The 19,261-nt window shown below is 44.8% G+C and overlaps 2 protein-coding genes across 2 annotated transcripts in view; one reads left to right on the top strand and one right to left on the bottom strand.

Annotated features, from left to right (window-relative positions):
• LOC121545065 (phosphatidate phosphatase LPIN1) overlaps positions 1 to 19,261 on the top strand; it is a 35,281-nt gene that overhangs the window by 3,011 nt on the left and 13,009 nt on the right. Inside the window, exons 2-4 of the mRNA XM_041855429.2 lie at positions 1,468 to 1,668; positions 2,260 to 2,355; positions 14,027 to 14,349. Of these exons, the coding sequence (XP_041711363.2) occupies positions 1,477 to 1,668; positions 2,260 to 2,355; positions 14,027 to 14,349 (611 nt within the window). The 5' untranslated portion in view covers positions 1,468 to 1,476. The remainder of the gene's footprint in view (positions 1 to 1,467; positions 1,669 to 2,259; positions 2,356 to 14,026; positions 14,350 to 19,261) is intronic.
• LOC121545217 (DET1 homolog) lies at positions 5,069 to 6,214 on the bottom strand. The gene is made up of 2 exons (XM_041855693.2): positions 6,206 to 6,214; positions 5,069 to 6,025 (listed from the first exon to the last, which is right to left on the bottom strand). Exons 1-2 carry the CDS (start codon positions 6,212 to 6,214, stop codon positions 5,099 to 5,101), a joined length of 936 nt encoding a protein of 311 aa, XP_041711627.1. The 3' UTR covers positions 5,069 to 5,098.

The raw sequence follows: 19,261 nt of genomic DNA on the forward strand, positions 1-19,261 counted from the left end.
TGTACATTCTATTAGATAGATAGCCCTCTCTGTGAGCCTGGTAATTGATGTGTGTTAAGAAATAATTATCATTGGTCAGGAGAACTGACAAGATATTAACCCATCTGTCCCGAAGGCACGTGTGTGTGTGTGCTTGCATGCTAGACTTGAATCAGCAGAAACTGAGTCAGGGATATCAAGAGGAGAGTTTACAGCCAACAAAGCAAGCCTTCCTCTCCCTCTTTCACTGTTTAGTGAGAAGAGATGTCTTTCTCCCTCATGCACTGTTAGGGTCAAATTATATCTTGAGACCTGCTCACTTAAAGATGTAGTTTTGAAAGTGGTGCTCACGAGCCAAAGATGGTCCCCATTTTTTGTGTACTAAGTCATCAAATTGTGTACTACGTAATCCATTTCGTATGATATGTTACATCCTGCAAAACATTATAATGGTTTTTTTGTGTAATTTGTATGATATGTTACGAATGCAATTCATACTATATGTTATACATTTATTGTGCTTAAGATCCTGGAGTGCATCTTTAACTCTGACTTTCACATAAATCATGCACACATGTCAATGGGAGATCTGCACAAAAATAATTGTAGGTGTGTGGTTAAGACTTCTACAGGATAGGACTTAGTGAACATGTTGTCTCTGTCTTTTGCACTGTTAGTGAATAGTATTTTGTCTATCTTACATGAAAAATTAGGTCTGAATCCTAATTTCGTTCACATTGGGCCTCCAGTGAAATGGTTTAATCTCCCTCCCCAGGGTCCTGTTGTTAGTTAGAGGGCATTAGTGTTGCTGCCCGCCTGTGACTGAGAGACTGGCATGCCGATTAATCCCCTTTCAGATGCCAGTGTAGCAGAGGGCACTGGGCACCAAGTGCATGTGTGTGTTTGTGCATGTGTGCATCAGTGTCTGTGTGTGTGTGATGTGCAGAGAGTAAGCACGTGTTTCAATGAGAACGTCAGCGTGTTTATTTGGAGGGTAGGAGATAGGATCTCAACCACCTTCAGCCTTTCAGCCATATAGCCTAGGTTTAGTCAGAGTTGTCTGCTGAATATAGCTTTCGATTGCAAGCACAGTCTTATGCAATTCAAGCTCTATTCTATTCTTTCTTCTGCACAGGGCAGTGGGGCTCGGCAGAGGGCTTTTGAGGCACGGTTGGTTGCTTTTCAGCATTATGTTACAAATGTATCAGTAAAAAGCCTTATAATGACCTGATGTGAGGGGAATGAGGCTGATGATGAGGATGGTGTGTCAGAGTGGAATGTGAATCACAGATAGAGAGTCAGGGAATCATAACCCAGCTGATCCATCCATATTTCCCAAGGCATTAACATCACTCTGGTATATCATGATATTACTCGACAGGATCATCAAGAATCAGCATCTGACTGTCCTGCTAGCATTTGGGAAATGAAAGATTTGATGTATTTCTCTCTTTCTCTCTCCCCCTCCGCCCTCTCCCCCTCCCTCAGTCTCAGACCATGAACTACGTGGGCCAGTTGGCAGGCCAGGTGTTTGTGCAGGTGAAGGAGCTGTACCGGGGCCTGAACCCGGCCACTCTTTCAGGCTGCATCGATGTCATTGTGGTACGCCAGCCCGACGGCACCCTGCAGTGCTCGCCCTTCCACGTCCGCTTCGGCAAGATGGGCGTGCTGCGCTCCCGTGAGAAAGTGGTAAGAGGACAAGGGAGTTGGGGGAGGGGCGGGGAAGGGGATCTGGGTAAAGGGGCACTGGGGCAGAGGACATAGGTAATAGAGAGTGATGGGTGTTAACAGTACTGGCAAGAGGGAGGGAGGGAGGGAGGGAGGGAGGGAGGGAGGGAGGGGGGTCATCCTGGCTCAGTTTGATATGGAAATTACCAGAAAGAGAATAGGGGAATGAAGGGAAAGAGATAAATCATTCATCTTTTTGCCTGTAAGCCTGTAGCTATCCTTGACCCAAGCTGACACAGAGAGAATGGACAATGAGAGTTGCTGAGAGACATATAGAAAATAGAACAATAGAACAAATTGAAAAGAGAGAAGGAGAGTTGGATGGGAGAGATGGTTGGAGAGACAGAGATAAAGGCCGGAAAACAGAGAAAGGATGGAGATGGAGATGGGGAAGTACGAATACAGAGAGAAATGGAATGTAGAGCAGAGGAAAGAAAGTGATTGAGGGTAGAGTGGAGGAAAGAGAGAGAGAACGATGGAGGGTAGACCGGAGGAAAGAGAGAGAGATGGGATAGAGACCTATAGTGATGGTTGGTGTCCTCTGTGTATCAGGTGGACATAGAGATCAATGGAGAGCCTGTGAGTCTACACATGAAGCTGGGGGAGAACGGAGAGGCCTTCTTTGTCAAGGAGACAGAGAATACACTGGTACGTACCGTGTAACGCACACACACACACACACAGAACCATGGCTCGAAACAGCAACCATATTGTTCACAGGACAACATGTGCTGAATGTCACTCAACACAAAACCTAAAGAGAGAGAGAGTGAAAGAGAGAGAGAGAGTGAGAGAGAGAGAGAGAGAGAGAGAGAGAGAGAGAGAGAGAGAGAGAGAGAGAGAGAGAGAGAGAGAGAGAGAGAGAGAGAGAGAGAGAGAGAGAGAGAGAGAGAGCGAGAGAGAGAGAGAGTAGAAGAAGTAGCCTAGCGAACGGATGTAACAGATGTGATCGTACTTCTTAACTGTCTTGCGTTGTATTTTTAAAGAAAGGACTGTCCAGCCAGTGGTCCCAGTTGATTGGTGTTTATTCTGACAATATAATAATAGACACAAGGAAGCACAATAGATGTACAGGACAACAGTATGTTGATGGCTGTAGATTAGCGATAGTCATTTGCATGTCAATATCAGACTGCGTATTTTGTAATCAAACATGTTAACAATGATAAAAAAGAGTACAGAATACAATAAATGTAAGTACCTGACGATAGACACAAGGAAGCACATTTGATGTGCAGGACAACAGTATGTTGATGGCTGTAGATTCATGATTCATTTGTTAGAATGGAAATAACTGTGAATTAGCAGGGAGCTAAAGCGAGCATTACAATTAGAGCATGCTAGCTAACTCGCTCTTACAGCAAAAACATACAAAAGCACATCCCAGGAAGTCCCCAATATCTAACAGGTACCGTACACATATATACAGTGCATTCTGAAAGAATTCAGACCCATTGAATTTTTCCACATTTGTTACGTTACAGCCTTATTCTAAAATTGATTAAATAGTTTTTTCCCCTCACCAATCTACACACAATACCCCATAATGAAAAAGCAAAAACAGGTTTTCAAAAATGTTTGAAAATGTATTAAAAATAAGAAACTGAAATATCACATTTACATAAGTATTCAGACCCTTTACTCAGTACTTTTTTGAAGCACCTTTGGCAGCGATTACAGCCTTGAGTCTTCTTGGGTATGATGCTACAAGCTTGGCACACCTGTATTTGGGGAGTTTCTCCCATTCTTCTCTGCAGATCCTCTCAAGCTCTGTCAGGTTGGATGGGGAGCGTCGCTGCCCAGCTATTTTCAGGTCTCTCCAGAGATGTTTGATCAGGTTCAAGTCTGGGCTCTGGCTGGGCCACTCAAGGACATTCAGAGACTTGTCCCGAAGCCACTCCTGTGTTGTCTTGGCTGTGTGCTTAGGGTTGTTGTCCTGTTGGAAGGTGAACCTTCGCCCCAGTCTGAGGTCCTGAGCGCTCTGGAGCAGATTTTCATCAAGGATCTCTCTGTACTTTGCTCCGTTCATCTTTCCCTCGATCCTGACTAGTCTCCCAGTCCCTGCCGCTGAAAAACATCCCCACAGCATGATGCTGCCACCACCATGCTTCATCGTAGGGATGGTTCCAGGTTTCCTCCAGACGTGATGCTTGGCATTCAGGCTAAAGAGTTCAATCTTGGTTTCATCAGACCAGATAATCTTATTTCTCATGGTCTGAGAGTGCTTTAGGTGCCTTTTGGCAAACTTCCGTCTGGCCACTCTACCATAAAGGCCTGATTGGTGGAGTGCTGCAGAGATGGTTGTCCTTCTGGAAGGTTCTCCCATCTCCACAGAGGAACTCTGGAGCTCTGACAGAGTGACCACCCGGTTCTTCCCCGATTGCTCAGTTTGTCCGGCCGGCCAGCTCTAGGAAGAGTCTTGGTGGTTCTTCCTCCATTTTTTATTAAACCTTTATTTAACTAGGCAAGTCAGTTAAGAACAAATTCTTATTTACAATGACGACCTACCCCGGCCAAACCCGGACGACACTGGGCCAATTGTGCACCGCCCTATGGGACTCCCAATCACGGCCGGATTGTGATTAATCCTGGAATCGAACCAGGGTCTATAGTGACATCTCTAGCACTGAGATGCAGTGCCTTAGACCGCTGCGCCACTCGGGAGCCCCAGTTAAGAATGATGGACGCCACTGTGTTCTTGGGGACTTTCAATACTGCAGAAATGTTGGGTTACCCATCCCCAGATCTGTGCCTCGACACAATCCTGTCTCGGAGCTCTACGGACAATTCCTTCGACCTCATGGCTTGGTTTTTGCTCTGACATGCACTGTCAACTTTGGGACCTTATATAGACAGCTGTTTAGACAGGTGGGTGCCTTTCCAAATCATGTCCAATCAATTGAATTTACCACAGGTGGATTCCAATCAAGTTGTAGAACATTTACAAGGATGATCAATGGAAACAGGATGCATCCGTGCTCAATTTCAAGTGTCATAGCAAAGGGTCTGAATACTTTGTTTAAATTGTTTAATTAAAAAAAAATGGAAAATAGCTTTTACTGTAGCAAAATATTAATAATAACCTTAAAGAATCACAATCAATGATTAAATCACTCATTGAAATAAAATACAAATAAAACAAAAAATACAAATACATGTATAAGAATCAAATTTGACCAAAAACATAAAAGTATGTGGTGATTTGGAAAAACCTAAACATATTTGGTCCTGTAAGGAATCTATCCCAACCCATCCCAAGCTCCCCATTTCAACTTCAACTGGTTCCTCCCACAGTCCAGTCTTATTGTGTTCTTCACACTAGGGGAGAGGAAAAGGCAGAATGGTCGCTGTTTGCTCTACAGTTCTCCAGGTCTAGTCCACTGCCTTCCTCTCATACACAGACATGCCGCATGTGGAAATTCACCACATACTCAGCGTTGGTCCTCTGTACTGAGATGGCGAACGGCTCAAAGGGGTGGAATGTGAACGCCACCAGCCGCCGGACGGCATGGTTAATGGGCCGGCCCAGCAGGCCTGCCTGGATCTTGAACTTCAGCAAACCAGAGTCCCGAGCATAAAATCGGATGGGGTGGTCTCCACATGTTTTGGGCCGCTCCATCACAGATACCCACTTGTCGTCGTAGCTGAAGAGGGAAAGATCCAGGTAGGGGCTGCTGCTGTAGGACTGAGCACTGATGGGCAGCTGTCCCAGCAGCCTCCTCACCGCCTCAGTGTGACCGCCGTACTTTGCATTCACTATGGTGTCTTTGAACCTTCTCTGGACCTGCCGTGCAAAGTTGTTGCTGGAGGCTGAGCAGGGGAACTGAACAGCTTCGCTGTGGAGCGTAGCGTTCCGGAACAGGTCACAGAAGTTCTCAAACAGCTCCAGAAGTTTGTCAGAAGTGTTCTCAAAGACCACCAACACCTCTGTTGACACCATGTTGTACACTACAAAGAATGAGGGCTGGGAGGGTTCAGTGACTCGCAGGGTGACCACGTCCTCGCTGGTGTATTTAATGAAGAAGTGGTGCTCATCCAGCAGCTGCATCTTCCACATCCTCAGCTGTCTCAGCTGGTCAAAGAACTGGAAGAAGCGTCGCTTGGCGGTGGCGCTGCCGTCCTGCTCAGCCCGTCTCCACAGGTAGACTAGTAGTCTGTGCTTCAGGGAGTTGATGGTCTTCTCCTTGTAGAGGCGGGAGAAGCCTGGCTGGCCCTCAGCCTGGGCCTCAGTGTACACCGCAGACAGAGTCAGGAGGTCGTCCTCGTAGCAGAACCGACCAATGGTCCGCACGTCCAGAAACAACCCCTCTGATGTCACCTACAGGATGACATTAGAACTATAAAAACTTTCATTTAATTTCATAAAAACATTCAATCAGGATGGTCTGAATATAAGGTATTTCTGTTTTATAGATATTTTTTTTGTGCAAACATTTCTTTAAAAATCAGTTTTTTGTAAATACGTAAATAGAATGCACTATTTCAGAATGTGTCCTACTGCTTTCATGTCAATATCAAACTGGGAAGAATTGACGTTCGCAATCTCCTCCTATCTGCAAGCGTAGCCAATGACATAACACCTTATTGACATCTGACTTGAACCAACCAATAGAAATACATAAATATTGCAGTGGAAGCAAGTGGAAACATATCCAACCCTGTTACACGGACTTGGTGCATGTTCATTAATATGATTTTGGAAACAAGCCATGAGGACACACGCTGTAACTGGATCCTAGACAGGATGGGAACAGAATGGACCCCATGCCACGCCAAGGCCACACACACACACAAACACACAGCCCAGCCAAGAACCATGAAGAATCTATGAAAAGGTCATGGGTCATGCCAAAAAGGTTTCAGGCAGAAACTTTATCTCAGTGATGGGATCTCATACAGTATGAAGTGATGCACCAGCCATGCATACACACACACACATACACACACACACACACAAACACACACACACACTAAGCCATACATACTAAATATTGTGCTAGTGTGAACTTCGTGACACCGTCTTATGCAGATACAGATGACAGGAGGAGAGAAATAATATTTTAATAGATGACATTTACCAAGATCAGCAAATTGAAAGTCAACTCATAACCATTAGTAGGGAGAAATGCAAGACTGAATAGTTTTGTTTGAAGTAGAGTCTACAGATGTGTGTTTTTATAAATTAACTACCACACTCTTATTGTCACTCTTTTATTCATCTAGTATGTGGCTCTCTGAGCTCTCAGAATAGCTGCTACACCCAGTTATAACATCACGCAGGAGAGAAGAGGAGAGGGAAATGATGAAGGGATGGGGGGATGAAGGGATGTAGGGACGGAGGGATGATGCTTAGTCTTTTCTCCAGTAAGGGATTAAAACAGATCTGTCATAATCTGGGGTTTAGATTAATTGGGCTGTCGTAGCTGTCTGAGTCGGACTCCCGATCCATACCGTGCTCCCATTTCCCTCCACCCATCCTGTTACAACCTCTCCTCTCTACTTCTGTCTTTTCCTCCCTCCTCCCTCCTCCCTCCTCTCTCCTCTATCCTCCCTCCTCCCTCCTCCCTTCTCCCTCCTATCTCCTCCCTCCTCCCTCCTCCCTCCTATCTCCTCCCTCCTCCCTCCTCCCTCCTCCCTCCTCCCTCCTCCCTCCTATCTCCTCCCTCCTCACTCCTCTCTCCTCTCTCCTCCCTCCTATCTCCTCCCTCCTATCTCCTCCCTCCTCCCTCCCTCCTCACCTCGCCACACTTTTCCCTGCTACAACCTTTCCTCTTTCCTTTCTTCTCCTCTCTTTTCTCTCCCCTCCTCACTTCTCCCTCCACTCGTCTCCTCTCTCCTCCCTGCTCTCCTCTCCTTCTCCCTGCCCTAGTCTACGCCCCCCTTTCATGCAGAAACATGTTCCTTCTATTTTCCTGACAGTGGCTGTTTATCTTTTCCACATCCAGTTGGTTCTTCAGTTTACAGTGTGTGTCTTGGTTGGACTGTAAAGATCTTGTTTCTCCTGGCCCTCTGGGAATAATCCCCCTCCTAAACATAGCTGTCCCTCCACTGCCCCGCTGAAGAAAACAACCCTATTTATGCACAGTCCACACACACACGGCTCAGGAGTCTGTCCTCTCCCTGATTTCCCGTCTCTACCCTCTAAGTGGTAGGGGTGAGCACTGAGGTATCAATGTACCGCTCTATCTCTCTCTCCTACTCTCTCTCCCTCCCAGGTTTTCAGATTATCTGAACGTTGCAGGATCAACGATAACAGTGTCAAAGAACCCATTTGCACTGGCAGTGGCGCCTAGCCAAGCTCTAAACTACCCATCCAACCCCCCTCTCTCCAGGGCCGGATTACCAAATGGGTACGCAGGGCACGTGCCCCAGCACAACCCAAATTTACCCCAGATAGCATATGTTACCCGTTTCAGGAAGCTAGGCGTATGTCGCATGTCGCACACAGGAGAGGCATTTGAACGTAAAACATTATTTTTTATCAAAATGCGTTTTTTGGGCAGAAATGCCTTCTGGAACATGTGAACTTTCATGTGCCTTAATAACAAACTTGTATCCCATTACGAGCCTAGTTGGTTTAGCCACGGAAAAAGACAGGAACCTTCCCGCTAGCCATGATTGGCTGAGATAATGGCTGGGCTGGACATGCCGAGAGATGAGTTTGGATTGGTCTGCCATATAGCATGCTTCTGTCTATAACATGAGCTGCTCAGTATGTATAGATAATCCTTGCTACCGCTGCTTTTATTTAAAGATATAATGTTAGCCATGGAGAACTGCAAAAGTGTTGCTACTGCTCTCAACAACATTGCTGCCCTGAATTTAGCAGGCAAAGATCAGTGTGAAAAAGTTGTGATGGACTACTTTCTGTACACGGTCAGTGTGAACCGGAGTGAATTGACACAACGCGGGCCAAACAAGCTGTACAAACAAAACTGAGTTAAAGGGGTTCCAGTCTGCCGTGAAGCGTTCATCCATGTAAAGTGCATTCGGAAAATATTCAGACCCCTTGACTTTTTCCACATTTTGTTACGTTACAGCCTTATTCTAAAATTGATTAAATTGTTTTGTTTTTCTCATTAATCTACACAAAATACCCCATAATGACAAAGCAAAAACAGGTTTTTCTAATTTTTTGCTAATTTATACAAAATAAAAAACGGAAATATCACATTTACATAAGTATTCAGACCATTTACTCAGTACTTTGTTGAAGCACCTTTGGCAGCGATTACAGCCTTGAGTCTTCTTGGGTATGACGCTACAAGCTTGGTACACCTGTATTTGGGGAGTTTCTCCCATTCTTTTCTGCAGATCCTCTCAAGCTCTGTCAGGTTGTATGTGGAGCGTCGCTGCAGAGCTATTTTCAGGTCTCTCCAGAGATGTTTGATCAGGTTCAAGTCCAGGCTCTGGCTGGGCCACTCAAGGACATTCAGAGACATGTCCCGAAGCCACTCCTGTGTTGTCTTGGCTGTGTGCTTAGGGTTGTTGTCCTGTTGGAAGGTGAACCTTCGCCCCAGTCTGAGGTCCTGAGCGCTCTGGAGCAGGTTTTCATCAAGGATCTCTCTGTACTTTGCTCTGTTAATCTTGTGTGCGGCTGCTCGGCCATGGAAACCCTTTTCATGAAGCTCCCAACTAACAGTTATTGCGCTGACATTGCTTCCAGAGGCAGTTTGGAACTCAGTAGTGAGTGTTGCAACCGAGGACAGACGATTCAGCACTCGGCGGTCCCGTTCTGTGAGCTTGTGTGGCCTATCACTTCGTGGCTGAGCCGTTGTTGCTCCTAGACGTTTCCACTTCACAATAACAGCACTTACAGTTGACTGGGGCAGCTCTAGCAGGGCAGAAATTTGGCGAATTGATTTGTTGGAAAGGTGGCATCCTATGACGGTGCCACGTTGAAAGTCACTGAGCTCTTCAGTAAGGCCATTCTACTGCCAATGTTTGTCTATGGAGATTGCATGGCTGTGTGCTCGATTTTATGCACCTGTCAGCAACCGGTGTGACTGAAATAGCCGAATCCACTAATTTGAAGGGGTGTCCACATACATTTGTATATATAGTGTATATATATAACGTTTCTATATGGGTGCAGTTGGACACGTAGTTAAATGCACTAAAGAGGAACAATGGGTACATATCAGTGGAGGCTGCTGAGGGGAGGATAGCTCATAATAATGTCTTGAACGAAGCATATGGGATGGCATCAAATACATGGAAACCATGTATTTAATGTATTTGATACCATTCCAGTGATACCGCTCCAGCCATTACCACGAGCCCGTCCTCCCCAATTAAGGTGCCACCAACCTCCTGTGATACATATTGAAGATGTGCATGCTCATCCCCAGAATCTTTTTACATGTCTATTTTCAAAGGATAAAGCTAAGAACATTAACAACTTCATAGTTAAGAACACTGTAACAATATGGAAGAAAATGAAACGTATTCTACAAGAACCAATATCACTTCCTAAAAACACAACCTGGTGGAACAATCCTTGGATAGCTTTTCACAATTCACCGATAAATTGGTCAACATGGTAAACTAAAGCCATAGAAACCGTAAATTACTTGATAACAGGAAATAAATGTATTTCCATAACAGATTTTAAAAGTAATTTTGGACTGACCAATGTAGATATTTTCAAATACATGCAACTTAAAAGTTATATATCACGAAATTTGCTTTTGGACATCAGAGCAACCTTAAGGGAATCTTATTTCAGCCAGAAAAGGATACTCATATGATAGGTAAGATATACCAAACCTTGCAGAGAGCCTATCCAACTGACAATCTCTTAGAACAAACTATAAACTATTGGATCCAAGACTTAAAAAGAACTGATGTTGGCACAATATGGAGGGAATGTTGGAGCATAACTAACAAAATTACAATTAACGAAAATGTATGCTTAATCCATTATAAACTAATGTGTAGAATTTATTATACAAGAGACAAAATTCACAAACTCTACAGCACAACAGTAGAGTCATGTCTTCAGTGTAAAACTAACAATGACTCAATTTGTTTTCTGGGAATGCTATAAAGTCCAAAAGTTATGGGGGGAGCTAGAAAGTTGGCTGTCAGAAGTATTACAATGTAAACTTACTTTTACTCCGTCTGTCTGCATATTTCAAGACATGGCATATGGGGGTGTAGTGCGATACCCAATGTGCTGGACGATTCTCTTCTCATCAATCTATACAAAAACGTGGAAATCAATCATGAATCCTCCATCATTAACACAATGAAAACATCTAATGATTTATTATTGAAATATTGAAATAGCATGGGAGACCGAGAAAAACAAATTGGTACAATTTAAGGCCATGTGGCAAACAACAATGCAGGCACTAAGGATGGGGGTGTGAGCATGCAGGTCTGGGCAGATGAGATGTAGTCATTGTTTGTATGTGTCTGTAACACAGGAGGTTGGTAGCACCTTTATTGGGAAGAACGGGCACGTGGTAATGGCTGGAGTTGAATCAGTGGAATGGTATCAAATATTCAATTAGCTCCATTCCAGACATTATTATGAGCTGTCCTCCCCTCAGCAGCCTCCACTGGTCTGTAAGTTGTTGTTCATATGTGTTTGTATTTGGTGTGAACTTTTTTTATACAAAAATGTATAATAATAACACAATAAAAAATAAGTTCCTGTTTGGGTTGTATTATAGTTTAGATTAGGTGGATGTACTCAACTCAATCAAATCATCTTAAATAAATAGTTGGTAGAAAGTTGCTATATAAGCCAAGGAGTAATCACGATATAGACATTGGACAGGCTTGAGATGAAATACAGGTCTAGTTTAATTAGTGGTGTTTATTTCATGTATTTTATTAGTGGTGTTTATTTAATATCAGTTGAGGCAGGATTATATTCCAGTAGGATGAGTTGAGTGTGATGTAGGTTTCAGGGTCAGGATATTAAGTGAATGGATGTGACCTGAGTGCTAGCTGCTAATACGTCTGTGTCCAGACAGCCATGAATGTAGTCTGCTGTTAGCTTCTCTGTGGACATGTGCATTGGACCGCACGTGGCCTTGTGTGTGTGATAGTATGAATTTTGTGCAGTGTTAGTTTGATAGTAATTGTAGTAGCCTTAGGGTCTTCAATTGTAAGTGAAAACACACTTGCAAGCAGAGGAAATCTTCACCATCTGTATGTGTTCCTAAACCGAAACCCACAGATCCCTCTCAGGGCTAGACCTCCTAATGATACACAGTACTACAAGGTTCTGCAGCTGCAACCTAGTTTACTGCAGATCAGGACTATACAACTACAGGCCTAGAGGGTCTACTACTACTGCTTATCTGTACCTGATTGGCTAATTGTCTGATTCATGTCACTAATTGGCCAGAGGGCCAGTGGCGTGTATTCATGGATGCCAAGGGAATTCAGGCTTCCCCAAAAATGTAACCAATACAAAAAGAAAATAAACATGTAAAATCAGGTATTTTGCCTCTGTGTTTTATAATTGTCCTTCAATTCGCAAGTGGCTGAATGTATCTCACTGGAAAGCTTCAGACTGAGCGAAACAGCGCCCCTCTGTCTCAGTATGTGTAGCCCATCTATCTGATGCTGTCTGGTCAAAAATAGTATGACATTGTTGCCACCCATAGCATTGAATGCAAGGGAAGCCAGCGAGCATTTGGCCTCCCTTGATATTTTTTAAATAAAATAATAGCCAGTCAGCGTTGAGCTGAACTGTGAATGGTCCTGGCGCACCAAAAAAATGTGTCAAGGGAAGCCAGTTTGGATTTGGCTTCACACCAATCACATCATGTCAAAAGCAAAATGTCATTGACAGAAAACATTTGAATTGTTCCATCTCGTTGTATTAGCCCTCCGGTGGCTAGCTAGCTAAAATCTTCCCTTTCCTAAATAAACCATGGACGGAGATGGGGATTTGGACTTGATTATAACAGCGATTCTGATCCAACCATAAAATCATACAATGTGCCCCTGGCCTGAGAGGATGGAAATTCAATATGTGGCTCATCGTTGCCCATGAAAGTAAGTTAGGCTAGTTATCAAGCCTTTTAGTCAGGTAGCCTAGTCTAGGATAACAAAAACTAAAAGCGTGTAGGCTACTGACAGAGTCATAGACCGTTTTGGCAACATGAAAGAGAGGAGGATGGTATTGGCATTCCTCTACAAGTAGGTTGAGTCAACATGTTTTTTCTACTTGCGCACACACACACGAACACACACACACACACACACACACACACACACACACACACACACAGAAATCAGTACCATTGACAGCCAAATGATATATAGCTTACATTGATTGAACTAAATTGCTTTTGGTATCTTTAAGTTGTCCCTGTATTAGACTAAGCATAAGTGATTTGATGATGTTGAAATGTTGAAGTTGAAATGGTGCTGGAATGACATTAGCGAAGGCAGCCCTTGATTTGTGTGACCTGTGATAACTCTCCGTGGTTCCAAATCAATAGTTTGTTTTTACATGAACTTGCTTGACCGAAAACATGAACTTGCTTGACCATGCTGTAGGTCATGTTTGTTACATGCAATATGCTTTGTGGACTTCACCAGAGAGATGTTGCTGTCTGGGTTTGTGCTGAAAAAAATGTGTGGTTCAATTTATTCTGCCGACTGTGACTGTCTTGTTGTCTCAGCCTTATCACGGTTGCGTATGAACTAACGGGTTATAGACCCCTTTCTGTGTTTGCAAACATTGCCGCACGAGGGCGATGAGCACAAGTTGGTGGCAGAACACGGGGAGTAAAATCGCTCTTTGGCTAGCGTTTGCTGCAGCCTATGTCAATGAGCGTTAGCATTCTAGCTAACAACTGCTGCATCCTAAATTGTTATTTTGCAAAGATCACAACCAAATATAATCTTAGCGACTGTTCCAGCAAGAATCAAAACATCATCGTAAGTGTATGAGAACCCAAAAAAGTTATTTTGCTCAGAAGTAATAAAAACATAAAGGCTATGTTGAATGGGCGCAGATGGCGATGGCTTTCTTACTGCAGCCAAGAGTCGCGAGCAGTATGTCATGTACTGGAAAGGGGTCTATAGAGCAACAAACAACTAAATTATCATAACACATAGGTTGAAATATGGATTTTACCCATGCACCGCTACTGCAGAGAGCCTACTCACCTGGTGTTCCCTGAAGATTAGAAGGAGGGAGTGAAAAGCTGAATGTTATTCTTAATATCAAATATCAAAATTAATTTAATTATAATTTCTCCTAATTGTCATTTCCATGGCTAATTGTTACTTAACAATCCATTTATGTTTCATCATGACCTCACTTCCTGTTTCCTGTCCCCAACAGGAAGTGGTTCCATCGTACCTGGCGACATCGCCTATCGTGTCCCAGGGGGCGGAGCTAATGGAAGCTCAGTTAGGGAGGGGTGTGTCTCGCCTCTCTGACCCCGCCTCCCTCCAGGTCCAGACCCTGGGCTCCCAGCAGACCACAGGAGGAGGAGGAGGGGAAGGAGGGATGATGATGAAGAAGAGGAGGAAAAGGAGGAGGAAGGCACGGGAAAGCGGAGGAGGGAGGCGGGAGGAGAGTGGGGAGTACTCAGAGGATGAGGACATGTTCACCATCGACATGAGCACTGATGAGGAGAGAGAGCACGACAACAACAGTAGCAGGTGATTACAGCAAATACAGTATTTAAATTCTTTGCCACATGCGCCGAATGTGTAGACCTTACAGTGAAATGCTTACTTACAAGACCTTAACCAACATTGCAGTTTTTAAGAAAAAAGTGTGTTAAGTAAAAAATTGATAAGTAAAAAATAAAAAACAGCAAATAATTAAAGAGCAGCAGTAAAATAAAATAACAGTAGGGAGGCTATATACAGGGGGTACCGGTACAGAGTCAATGTGCGGGGGCACCAGTTAGTCGAGGTAATTGAGGTAATATGTACATGTGGGTAGAGTTAAAGTGACTATGCATAAATAATAAACAGAGTAGCAGCAGCGTAAAAGAGGGGGCTGGGGGTGGGGTGGGGTGGGGGGGTCATTGCAAATAGTCCGGGTAGCCATGATTAGCTGTTCAGGAGTCTTATGGCTTGTGGGTAGAAGCTGTTAAGAAGCCTTTTGGACCTAGACTTGGCGCTCCGGTATCGCTTGCCGTGCGGTAGCAGAGAGAACAGTCTATGACTAGGGTGGCTGGAGTCTTTGACAATTTTTAGGGCGTTCCTCAGACACCGCCTGGTATAGATGTCCTGGAAGGCAGGAAGCTTGGCCCCAGTGATGTACTGGGCCGTACGCACTACCCTCTGTAGTGCCTTGCGGTCGGAGGCCGAGCAATTGCCATACCAGGTGGTGATGCAACCAGTCAGGATGCTCTTGATGGTGCAGCTGTATAACTTTTTGAGAATCTGAGGACCCATGCCCATGTCTCTTGAGGGGGAATAGGCTTTGTCATGCCCTCTTCACGACTGTCTTGGTGTGTTTGGACCATAATAGTTTGTTGGTGATGTGGACACCAAGGAACTTGAAGCTCTCAACCTGTTCCACTACAGCCCCGTCGATGAGAATGGGGACGTGCTCAGTCCTCTTTTTTTTCCTGTAGTCCACAATCATCTCCTTTGTCTTGATCACGTTGAGGGAGTTGTTATCCTGGCACCACACGGCCAGGTCTCTGACCTCCTCCCTAAAGGCTGTCTCATCGTTGTCGGTGATCAGGCCTACCACTGTTGTGTCGTCTGCAAATTTAATGATGGTGTTGGAGTCGTGCCTGGCCATGCAGTCATGGGTGAACAGGGAGTACAGGAGGGGACTGAGCACGCACCCCTGAGGGGCCCCCGTGTTGAGGATCAGTGTGGCAGATGTGTTGTTACCTACTCTTACCACCTGGGGGCGGCCCGTCAGGAAGTCCAGGATCCAGTTGCAGAGGGAGGTGTTTAGTCCCAGGGTCCTTAGCTTAGGGATGAGCTTTGAGGGCACTATGGTGTTGAACGCTGAGCTGTATTCAATGAATAGCATTCTCACGTAGGTGTTCCTCTTGTCCAGGTGTGAAAGGGCAGTGTGGAGCACAGTAGAGATTGCATCATCTGTGGATCTGTTGGGGCGGTATGCAAATTGGAGTGGGTCTTGGGTTTCTGGGATAATGGTGTTTATGTGAGCCATGACCAGCCTTTCAAAGCACTTCATGGCTACAGACGTGAGTGCTACGGGTCGGTAGTCATTTAGGCAGGTTATCTTAGTGTTCTTGGGCACAGGGACTATGGTGGTCTGCTTGAAACATGTTGGTATTACAGACTCAGTCAGGGACATGTTGAAAATGTCAGTGAAGACACTTGCCGGTTGGTCAGCGCATGCTCGGAGTACACGTCCTGGTAATCCGTCTGGCCCTACAGCCTTGTGAATGTTGACCTGCTTAAGTCTTACTCACATCGGCTACGGAGAGCGTGATCACATAGTCATCCGGAACAGCTGATGCTCTCATGCATGCTTCAGTGTTGCTTGCCTCGAAGCGAGCATAGAAGTGATTTAGCTCGTCTGGTAGGCTTGTGTCACTGGACAGGTCGTGGCTGTGCTTCCCTTTGTAGTCTGTAATAGTTTTCAAGCCCTGCCACATCCGATGAGCGTCAGAGCAAATGTAGTACGATTCAATCTTAGTCCTGTATTGACTCTTTGCCTGTTTGATGTTTAGTCGGAAGGCATAGCGGGATTTCTTATAAGCATCCGGGTTAGAGTCCCGCTCCTTGAAAGCGGCAGCTCTACCCTTTAGCTCAGTGCGGATGTTGCCTGTAATCCATGGCTTCTGGTTGGGGTAGGTACGTACGGTCACTGTGGGGACGACGTCATCGATGCACTTATTGATGAAGCCAGTGACTGATGTGGTGTACTCCTCAAAGCTATTGGAAGAATCCCGGAACATATTCCAGTCTGTGCTAGCAAAACAGTCCTGTAGCTTAGCATCTGCGTCATCTGACCACTTCCTTATTAACCGAGTCACTGGTGCTTCCTGCTTTAGTTTTTGCTTATAAGCAGGAATCAGGAGGATAGAGTTATGGTCAGATTTGCCAAATGGAGGGTGAGGGAGAGCTTTGTATGCGTCTCTGTGTGTGGAGTAAAGGTGGTCTAGAGTTTTTTTTCCTCTGGTTGCACATTTAACATGCTGGTAGAAATTAGGTAGAATGGATTTAAGTTTCCCTGCATTAAAGTTCCCAGCCACTAGGAGCACTGCCTCTGGATGAGTGTTTTCCTGTTTACTTATGGCCTTATACAGCTCATTGAGTGCAATCTTAGTGCCAGCATCGGTTTATGGTGGTAAATAGACAGCTACGAAAACTATAGATGAAAACTCTCTTGGTAAATAGTGTGGTCTACAGCTTATCATGAGATACTCTACCTCAGGCGAGCAAAACCTCAAGACTTCCTTAGTATTAGATTTTATGCACCAGCTGTTGTTTACAAATATACACAGACCGCCACCCCTTGTCTTACCGGAGTCAGCTGTTCTATCCTGCCGATCTGCCGATGTAGTCGTTTAGCCACGACTCGGTGAAACATAAGATATTACAGTTTTTAATATCCCGTTGGTAGGATAACCTTAATCTTAGGTCGTCCAATTTATTTTCAAATGATTGAACATTGGCTAATAGGATTGATGGAAGAGGCAGTTTACTCGCTCGCCGTCAGATCCTTACAAGGCACCCCGACCTACGTCCACGATATCGCTGTCTCTTTCTCATGCGAATGACGGGGATTTGGGCCTTGTCGGGTGTCTGTAGAATATCCTTCACGTCCGACTCGTTGAAGAAAAAATATTTGTGTCTAATACGAGGTGAGTAATCGCTGCCCTGATATCCAGAAGCTCTTTTTGGTCATAAGAGACGGTGGCAGAAACATTATGTACAGAATAAATTACAAATAACGCGAAAAAACAAACATAATAGTACAATTGGTTAGAGGCTGTAAAACGGCAGCCATCTTCTCCGGCTGTGCGTGTTTGTGTGTGCGTGTGTGTGGGACTTCCTGTGAAGTTCTGAGAATGCTCATTGGAAAACAGACAGGGTCACGTTTGGGCTGTTTGGATCGGTCTGCCAGTATTGTAGAGGGAGGGTTGTTTATGCGACCCACAGCTGTCTGTCAGCAGCTACTGACTGCAGTAAAGTGGTTGTGTGGGGAGGAGAGAGAAGATTACACTGTCTTGTTGAGGTAAGCTCAGTTTGGTCTTTCTGGGATCCTGCATGTATGTGTTTGGTGGAGGAAATGACCCCTCTGAGATGTGGTTGATAGGAACGTGCACATGTGTGTGTGTTTGCGTGCATGTGCGTGAGAGAGAGAGAGAAACTCTGGTTAAGAGCCAGAATAGCTTTGCTCCACTGCAGAGGTAAAAAAGCCTGATCAGCATCACAAAGGTTTCTACGAAACACATGAACCACTGCCAGCTCCTCTCTGTGTGGGACCCAGCAGGGAGGGGCAGACTCTGTTCTCAGGCGTTCCATGCAGGTCTGAGACAAACAAACACACATACACACACATACAAACACACACACACACACACACACACAAAATCACTTCACAACAAAATCACTTCACAAACAGCCCCTGTCCCTGAGTAGTAAACCAACAGTGTGTATAGTAGTCAGCCACTCAGTCTGTTAGTCTGTCCCTGTGCTGGTTGGGTGCTGGCTGAGACTGAGACTAGATAAACAAGCCTGAAGTGGCCAGTGTCTGTCTTTTGTGAACCCAATTCTCTGTGTTCTGTGTTCTGTGTGTTTGTGTGTGTGTGTGTGTGTGTGTGTGTTCAGGCTCTGTGAATGCCAGCTCTGTGTCCCACGTGTTGGAGACGCTCCAGTGCCTCATTCTTTTCCCACAATGCACTCTGTCTCTGTGGAGTAATGACCGTGGTGAACGGGGCCTCTCTCAGTCAAACCCCCCTAATTCTCTCTCATTCATCTGATGTGTGTGTGTGTTTTTGGTTTTACTATCCTTGTGGGGATCAGAAATCAATTCAGACAGTTGGGACATTTCGCTGGTCCACACAAGGAAAAAGGCTATTTTCAGCTTAGGGGTTAGGTTTAGGGTTAGGGTTACAATTAGGGTTAGAATTAGGTTTAGGGGTTAGGCTTAGGTTTAGGGTTAGGATTAAGGGTTAGCGAAAATATGATTTTGTATGGGAATCAATTGTTTGGTCCCCACAAGGATAGTAAAACAAACGTGTGTGTTAATTGGTTTTGGTTTATTGGTTTATTGGGATCCCCATTAGCTCTGGCCAAAGCAGCAGCTATTCTTCCTGGGGTCCAAAAAAAAACATAAAACACGACAAGTAACAAAGCACTGGTACACTGATAGACAAGAACAGTCACACAAATGTAAAATGCAATGATATGCAAGCAATACAACAAAAAAATAATGTGTGTGTAGATTGTGTGTGTTAGAGTGTGTTTTTTTAAGGTAATTTTACTTTGCTTGAGTAATTGGAGTTCTAAGGGAATTCCGTGCGATCCTGGCTCTGTATAATACTGTGTGTTTCCTGTGAATTCGTTTTGGACTTGGGGACTGTGAAGAGACCCCTGGTGGCATGTCTAGTGGGGTATGTAT

Source organism: Coregonus clupeaformis, chromosome 29 (genome assembly GCF_020615455.1).
Source record: "Coregonus clupeaformis isolate EN_2021a chromosome 29, ASM2061545v1, whole genome shotgun sequence".
In the NCBI taxonomy this organism is placed as follows: Eukaryota; Metazoa; Chordata; class Actinopteri; order Salmoniformes; family Salmonidae; genus Coregonus; species Coregonus clupeaformis.